This window comes from Chionomys nivalis, chromosome 7 (genome assembly GCF_950005125.1).
Source record: "Chionomys nivalis chromosome 7, mChiNiv1.1, whole genome shotgun sequence".
NCBI lineage: Eukaryota > Metazoa > Chordata > Mammalia > Rodentia > Cricetidae > Chionomys > Chionomys nivalis.
Genome location: NC_080092.1, coordinates 78,393,921 through 78,402,852, shown reverse-complemented (window position 1 = coordinate 78,402,852; position 8,932 = coordinate 78,393,921). Strand labels below are relative to the sequence as shown.

The following is an 8,932-nucleotide window of genomic DNA, read 5'->3' as shown; positions in this document are numbered from 1 at the left end:
AGATGATACACTGGCCTGATTCTGAGGGTCATTGGGGGCTGTGCACTGGCATGCTAAGACCATTAAAGTCAGACTAACGGTCCCTTCTCCTCCAGCCCTGCCCCTCCTGTGCTCTTGGGTTAGAGCAGCTGAGAGAGCTGCTGCCCATGGCCTCCACTGTTGGACCCCAACTCCCAGTCGCTCTGCAGCTATAGTCCTCCTCTCGGGAGTCCCTGAGGGCCCAGGTATTGTATCATTATTGTTGGTTTTGCAGACAAGGCACCCTGAGATTCAAAGAGGTAAAAGCAACTTCCCAAGGTCACACAGCTGGTCCAGGAACTGAGCCACGGAAGCACAGGCATCAGCATTATCTTCCAGCCAGGGGCCCAGAAGCCGTCTCTCTCCCTAGATTGCTGTAGGGAAGCAGAAGTGGCTCCTCCATCTGCCACCAGGGTTCCTCCATCGGCAAAAATACCTCCTCCCCTCTTCCTCCTTCCTGCAACCTAGTCCACACTCTGGGCATCCCAGACCCCAGCACTTGCAGACAATGCTCAGCCCTAGTGGGCAGCAGGGAGGGCGGGGCCTGGGGGGAGGGAGGAGGAGGAGCTGGGGTCAGAACTCACGCCCTGGGGAGGAGGCTCCAGAGGGCTGAGCCTCCCCAAGAGAAAGAGTGCTTTGAGAGACTGGAAGGAAAGGAAAAACCTTCTCGGGTGTTTGACCAGAGGAGAGGAAGGGGGGCAGGGTGGGCGATGCCGATTTGATTCTCTGTTCAACTGTGGCTTTAGCAAGGCCTGGCAGGGAAGCCAAGGAAAGAGGATGTCTGGGGACAAAGACTGAAGGGGGAGGCTGGGGAGAAGGGGGTGGGAGCTTGTGAGACCAGCCCAGTGAGGGAACTTCCACGACAGACAGGGAAGAAGAGCTGCCCAGGACAGAGGGCCCTGTGCTCCCGCCCAGAAGTAAGGTGTCTGAGATTCACCTGAGAAGATCTTGGCAACAGAAAAGAGGCTGGTGGGGTTGGGGGTGGAGGGGATCGCCAACATCGAAGGGGCAGGGAGGGGCTCTGGGTGCTGGAGGTGACCTCTAAGGATCACCAAGCCAGGGTCTGAAACCAGTGGCCTGTGAAGTGCTGGTCAATCATTGACCAGCCTGGGGGGGCACAAAAAGTGTGTGTGTGTGTGTGTGTGTGTGTGTGTGTGTGTGAACGCAAGCTCCTCCCCTCTGCTTACCTCATCAGCCAGCCCTCAGGTCAGAGCCTTGAAAACAAACAGAGAAAGGGAGGGGACAGTCTGGTCTACAGTCCGAGGTCCAAGCCGCTATCTAGGGCCTACTATAGAGCCTTGAGACTGGGGTGCAGCTTTCAAGGGAAGTATCTGTGTGGATTAGTTACTTGGAAGGAGTCCCCCAGGTAGGCACAAGGCCTGTCTAGTGCAAAGGAGAATAATTCAGAAGCTTCTAATAGGAAAAATATTTCTTCCTAAAGATAGCCTTTTATAGCTGGGAGTTGAAGGCACCAGGCAAAGACAGGTGGATCTCAGTGAGTTTGAGCCCAGCATGGTCTACAGGGTGAGTTCTAGAACAGTCAGTAGGACTACACTGAGAAACCCTATCTAGGAAAAAAAAAAAATTGGTCCTTTTTTTATTGTTTTTTCAAGACAAGAATCCCACTGTGCAGCCCTGTCCTGGAACTCTGTAGACCAGGCTGGCCTTGAACTCAGAGTGATCCACCAGCCTCTGCCTCCTAGGTACTGAGATTAAAGGTGTGTGTGATATTACAACCAGCAAGATGGCCTTTTCTGAATAGGTCAGTCTAACCACTGGGATGGAACCTTAACCCAGACTTGGCCCCAGTCTCAAGGACAGTGCCTGATTTCTAGCTGGACTGACCCTGGGCCTGCTGGGACCTCCTTAGCCCCCCTTCACCTACATTCAGGAATGCAGGCCCACGGTCGGTCCAGGAATTTCTCTTATCTCTCAAAGCTGCTTTAGAACAAAAATGAACCCCTGACTGTAAGACGGTGCCTAAAAAAAAAAAATCAAGCCAGGATTTTATGCACGTATTAGGTGGCGTGTAGAACAACCATCCTGGCCCGTGTATGCAAGGCTGTGTGGGCGCTGGTCTCCCCTCGGGGCAGTTTGCGCGATTTCACCAGCGTCCTTAGCCCATCTAGAGCCCTCCTCAGTCATCTAGCGTGTGGTCTTGAACGAGGCCTTATTCACAGCTGGAGTATGAGGGCCTTGCACAGAATCTTCCAGATCCTTCCTGTTTCTGTATCTGTGGACTTGGATATGTCATCCAATCTGGTCTTGACCTCCTGGACTTGCTGGCAACTGCAGCCACATCTGGCTTCTCATTGGTGTTTCAGGATTTGGCATGAAGATGGTGACGCCATTAAACTCCCAAGCTTGTCTCCTAAGAGCCCCACGGAGGCATTCCCCTCTCGGGTTCAGGATTTTCCTTGTTTCATGATCTGTGGGTGGTGTCCCCTACTCCACCCTGCCTTTTAGTTCTTTGAGGACCCAAATTCACCTCCCAGCCACTAGAGTGCAGAACACTGGGGTATGAATGAGGCTTTGGAAAGAGAAGGCTAGGAAGTTTCCAGAGCCTATGGCAATCCTGAAGTCCTGCTTTGGTGTTCTAGTTTCAGACTGCTGTCTGAACCCCTTGCTGTGGCTTCTCTTTGTTTTTTGTTTGCTTTGTTTTTTTGTTGTTTTATTATTTTTTATTTTATGTGCATGGATGTTCCACCTCCACCTGTGTCTGTGCACCATGCTTGTGCCTGGTGTCTATGAACAGGCCAGAGAGGTCCTCAGTTATCCTGGGGCTGGAGTTAGAGGTGGTTGTGAGCTGCCATGTGGGTGCTGGGAATCGAACCCAGGTCCTCTAGAAGAGTAGCCAGTGCTCTTAACCTTTGAGCTACCTCTCCGGTTCCTGTGGTTTCTCTTTCTTTGCCCTTTAGGTCCATTCATTTTTTCCCCTTCCTTCAGTTCTGAGGATTGAACGCAGGGCCTCTCACATGGCAGTCAGACACCACCAGGGAGCAATAGCCACTCTCTATTTTTATTCTGAGACAGAATCTCATAAAATTCCTTGCCCTCACTCTGGGGCCTGGGCAGACCTTGAATATGTGATCGCCTACTTTGGGGTGGCATAGAGAACACCTTTTGAGGGGGTGGGTTGGAAACCTGTCTGACCAAGAAGAAGCAACCCTGCTCAACTCCTAGGGGACAGATGGTTGTAGACTGAGGAACAGGAGTGCAAAGGCCTCAGGGCAAGAGCGAGTTTAGCCTCAGAAAGGCTGTGAGGCTGCCTAGGAGACAGAAACGTAGCGTAGATTGAGACGATGACAACCAGATCTGGTGAGGGCTTCAGGCAGTGGGAAGCCCTGGAGCAAACCCACGATCTGATTTCTGCTTCAGAACAACTATTTGGTCAAGGATTGTAGGAGCCAGGAGGCTGGTAATAGGGCCCAAAGGAGCAAAGACAAGGGCTTAGATCTACTGGTGATGGAGGGAAAGTTGCCAGGGTAAAAAGCAATTGAAATCTTGTTTTGTTTGGAGACAGGGTTTCTTTGTGTAGCCCTGGCTGTCCTGGAACTTTCTCTGTAGACCAGGCTGGCCCCGAACTTACAGAGATCCACCTTCCTCTACCTCCTGAGTGCTGGGATTAAAGGCATGTACCACCACTGCCCGACTTAATTTTGTTTTTTGAGATAGTTTCCCTATGTAGCTGTGCCTGGCCTAGAACTCATTATGTAAACTAGATTGGCTTTGAACACACTTTTACCCTCCTTGAACCCCCACGCCTGGCCAGATATTCTTGTTTAAGTAACGAACATACTAGCTGCTCTTCTTTCTCTTCCACTTGAGCAATGTACACGCATAGGTGTGCTCATGTGCATTTTGCAGTTTTTACTTAGTGAATTCATTGTGAAGACGGTCTTGCATGTCGGTCCATAACGCCTATAGCCCATTGCTATGACTTTGTAGTTCACATTCCATTTTCGAGATCACCTCAGTTGATGAAATTCATTGTCTGTTGACAGATATTCAGTCCTCTCTCCCCTCCCCTCCCCTCCCCTTTTGAGACAGGATCTCGCTATGTAGCTCTGGCTGACTGGTCTGGAACCTGCCCTGTAGACTAGGCTGGTTTTTTTTTTTTTTTCATTGTCTAAACCCACGTTATTTATTGTGACAAACATGTAACCTCAATATGAGACGTCTAAGTAAAGCAAGCACTTCCCAGTCCAAGGCGGCGGCTCGTCTTCTACGGCTTAGGCTTGGCCCAGAATTCCTCATACATGGAATAGCCCATGCCGAGAGTCATGGCTCCAACAACAAAGCCCTGGACGGCCACACGCGTGTGGATCAAGTGGATGGACATCTTTGTATTTCCCCGGTTCTTCAGTTTGTATAGCCCGTACCCAACAATTGCTGCAAAGCCTGCCATTCCAATGGGGACAAACGGTGTCTCCTTAGCTTTCCGAATAAACTTAGACCCCTGACCTTCGTCGTACGAAGAAAGGGAAAGGTCCGTGTTGGTCGACATCGTGATTTCTTCCAGAGTCTTCAGAGACGCGGCGTCCCTTCCAGTCCCGCCGGTCTAGGCTGGTTTTGAATTCTCAGAGATCTGCCTGCCTCCGCCTCCTTTCAGGGGCACCAGCACGCCTAGCCTTCCACCTTCCACTTGGGTGGGTATTCGTAGGAGCGGAAACGCTTGGTCAGACAGGGTGTGCATTCCAATCAAATTATTCTACAGAGCGGTCGCACAGCACGCTGTTAGCGGAGCAGCGCGGTTACCTTAGTGTTTTGTTTGACGCGCGCCTTCACTCGTCTCCCTTCTCTGAGCACCATGTTTTGCTGGACACTGTTTCCACAGCCCTGGGCACCATAAATAAGGGTCCTTATTGTGGGCCGTTTCCCAGGGTTTGCTCTAAGAATACAGCCAGCTTGCCTCAAGCCCTCATGACGCTCTACAGTTTCCCTGACTTTCTCCTCCCTAGACTCAGAGCAGAGTCTTTTAGAGGGCAGAGGGAATGCTGAGGATTGAACGAGTGCTGGGAACCACTGTGTCCTACATGACTTGGTCCTGGAAACCTGACTGGGGTATGAGGGACCGAAGAAAGGACAGGCACTCAGACACACTACGGAAAAGCTGGGATCAGGTGGGCTGTGCTTGCTCTGGTAGTGGATGTGCACAACAATCAAAGGAAGCTCCGCATGTCTGTTATGCAGTGCAGGAGAGGCCTCGGTAGGGAGCAGTCCCAGGCTGCAGGCTTCTTTGCGGAGGGCCACTGCACACACTGCTCAGTCATTTGTAAACGCTAGTATTTCGACTGGAGAAAGGCTTGGCCATCCTTCTGAGGCTTGTGGGGAGGAAGGGTCTGCCACTTCCCACGGGTCTGAGGCATTGTTGTGCCATGTCAACTCTACAGGCTTCCTCAGAACTCCGCTCCTTACATATTCACTTGGCCTCGGGGCTTACTCTGCTCACCACAAGGAACCTCTTCATCTTTTTCTCCCTTCACTGGTGCAATGGTGGCCGTACTGGAGGGCTCAATAAACCCAAACTGAACGAGAGAGAGGTGAATTTCAGTCTGTGGCTCACACAGAAAACCAAGGACGAGTTTGAAAGCAGGTTACGCTAACAGAAGGCGATATGAAAGGGACTCCAGGCTGAAAACCTGAGAAAGGGGACACCAGGTTACCAAGGAAATGTCCCAGGGGACAAAACGCTGCCAACAGACAAAAATCCCAGGGAGAGATGACTCAGAGGGTAAAGCTGCCAAGACTGACCAGCTGAGTCAACTGACCTGGGACCTACCTGGTTGAAGAAGGGAAATCCTACACGTTACCCTCTGACCTCAACATACCATGGGATGTGCACTCATTCCCCCGCCCCCACGCAAATAAAGAAAGTATTTTAAAAAATTAAAGAGGCCGGGCAGTGGTGGCGCACGCCTTTAATCCCAGCACTTGGGAGGCAGAGGCAGGCGGATCTCTGTGAGTTCGAGACCAGCCTGGTCTACAAGAGCTAGTTCCAGGACAGGCTCCAAAACCACAGAGAAACCCTGTCTCGAAAAAAAAAAAATGGAAAGAAAAAAATTAAAGAGAAAATAACAACAAAGTCACTCATAGATCTAACTTGCTTTCTTTCATGATTCATAAATAGACTGTCTGCATTCCATAAACAGCACAGGCTCACGCTGGTAGTGGAACAGTGGGTCTTGTAAAGAGGAAACAGACAAACAGAATAAAAGGAAAAACACTGACTGTAAAGTGGGCACCAGGAAACAGAACAAGAGAAAATGAGCATCAAATCACTTTTCCTTAGTCCTAGGGTTGAACCCTAGGGCCTTGGGCACACTAAGCAAGCGGCCTGTGATTCACCTACACCCCCAGGTCACTTCTGCTTCCTTTCATAAGGATCAAAGCAGAGAATTCTTTACTACATTGACTCAAGCAGACCAGGACCCTCCGTTTTAGTGGCAGCTGGTCTACTTTGGGGTCTATCTGCTTCTCTAAATACTCAGCTTGATGTTGCAGCATTTAGCATGAGTGACTCCATGTTGCCTTGCTCTGGTTTCTCAGAGCCTTATACAGGTGCTCAGTCCAAACAACGACCTTCCACCTGTATAAAGACCACAAGTCTCCACTGGAATTATTTTTTTTCTGCCAGCCACATAGGCATAGGTATTTAGGGTCCTGCAAAAATCTGGGGAACCATTCCAGGACAGGCTCCAAAACCACAGAGAAACCCTGTCTCGAAAAACCAAAAAAAAAAAAAAAAAATCTGGGGAACCAAACAAATGTTCACTGAGCTCTGAAATATAAACAGAAATTTTATTTGTTTTGGGTTTTCTCTCTCTTTTTTTTTTAAAAAAAAATATTTATTTATTTATTTATTTTATTATGTATATAGTATTCTGTCTGTGTGTATGCCTGCAGACCAGAAAAGGGCACCAGACCTCATTACAGATGGTTGTGAGCTACCATGTGGTTGCTGGGAATTGAACTCAGGACCTTTGGAAGAACTGTCAGTGCTCTTAACCGCTGAGCCATCTCTCCAGCCCCAGGGTTTTTTCTCTCTTGAAATTTTTTTTACATCTATTTATTTATTCAGTTGGTAGTAGTTTTTTTTTACTCTTTGGGGCCCCACCACCCAGCTCCCAAATAAATACATGGAGACTGATTCTTACTCATGAATGCTCAGCCTTAGCTTGGCTTGTCTCTAGACAGCTTTCCTAATGTAAATTATCCATTTCTGTTTAACTAACTTTGCCTCTGGGTTTTTTAACCTTCCTTTTTCTACATATCTTTCTTTCCTCCTTACTGGGAGGCTGGCCCCTTGGTGTCCTCCTCTCTTTCTCCTTTTCCCGCTTCTCTCTTCCCTAGATCTCTCCTCCTATTTATTCTCTCTACCTGTCAGCCCCGTCTATTCTTTCTCTGCCTAGCTATTGGCCATTCAGCTCTTTATTAGATCAATCAGGTGGTTTAGGTAGGCAAAGTAACACAGCTTCACAGAGCTAAACAAATGCCACACGTCTTTGCGCCATCAAACAAATATTCCACAGCATAAACGAATGCAGCACATCTTAAACTAATATTCCCCAGGATTCTGTGTGTGTGGTGAGGGTACCGGTACACCACAGCTTGTGCCTTGAGGTCAGAGGGTAATTTGTGGGAGCTGATTCTCTCCTTCCACCAAGTAGATTCCAGGGATGGAAGTCAAGCCATTAGGCTTGGTGGCAAGAACTATCTTGCTGGCCCTGCCTTTGCTTTTTAAATCTCCGTTTCTAACTTTCACGTGGGCAACCAATCCTTGTAACCTCTGAGCTAGCTCTCCAGACCCATCTTTGTTTTTTGAGACAGAGTCTTGTTTAGTCCAGGGTTGCCTAGAACTCATGATCCTCCTGCCTCCACTACCCAAGTGCTGAAATTATAGGCATTGGTCACTGCATGGACTAAACAATAATATTTTATTAAATATATATAAATATAACAATATTTCAATTATTAAGAGCAATTCAACTATGTTATTGAATTATAATTAAATGTGGAATTTGCCACATTTTGATGTCTTATATAGAATAAGAACCTAGAAGGCAAGAAATGTAGTTCAGTACTAGAGTGACTGCCTAATAGACTCTTTTTTTTTTTTTTTTTTTTTTTTTTTTTTTTTTTTTTTTTTTTTTTTGGTTTTTCGAGACAGGGTTTCTCTGTGGTTTTGGAGCCTGTCCTGGAACTAGCTCTGTAGACCAGGCTGGTCTCGAACTCACAGAGATCCACCTGCCTCTGCCTCCCAAGTGCTGTCATTTTTTTTTTTTTTAAAAAAAAGGTCTCATTTAGCCCAGGCTAGCCCTGACCTTTCTATGTAATTGAGGCAGGCCTTGAACTTCTAATCCTTCTATCCCTATGCCCCGATTTTGGAATTGTAGGTGTGTGCTACCATACCTAGCCACAAAAAATAAAGGGAAACTAAACGTTTTGTTTTTCCTGGCTGTCCTGGAACTCATTCTGCAGACCAGGCATGAGCCACCACTACTGGCTGGAAGCTAAAAGTTTAGTTTACTCAACAGGAGAAGCTTTTCTCTTTCTCTTGTCAGAATTTCATCTTCTTTCATCCTAATGCCCCGTCTTCACCTGGATTGTTATAAAAGATACATCCCCAGAATAATAAAGACCAAATAAAAAAATACATCGTTAAAGGTCTGGTTGTCAGATCCAAGGTTATATTAGAATTTGATTGTGTTCTCCATCAGCTACTGGGGACTACATGGCTGCTTTTTCATTTTGTTTTTGCTTGTTGGATTTTTTTCATTTTGTTTTGTTTTAGAGGGTGTGTGCATGCGTGTTTGTCTTTGTGGTTTTTTTATCTGTTTTCTCTCAAAGTAACCCTGGCTAGCCTGGAACTCATAGAGATCCACCTGCCTCTGCCCTTTGAGTGCTGGGATTT

General features: G+C 47.8%; 1 protein-coding gene across 1 annotated transcript; it reads right to left on the bottom strand.

Annotated features, from left to right (window-relative positions):
* Positions 1-4,149: 4,149 nt before the first annotated feature.
* On the bottom strand, positions 4,150-4,572 carry LOC130878429 (HIG1 domain family member 1A, mitochondrial-like). The gene has a single exon (XM_057776397.1). It carries the CDS (start codon positions 4,523-4,525, stop codon positions 4,244-4,246), a length of 282 nt encoding a protein of 93 aa, XP_057632380.1. The 5' UTR covers positions 4,526-4,572; the 3' UTR covers positions 4,150-4,243.
* Positions 4,573-8,932: the final 4,360 nt, after the last annotated feature.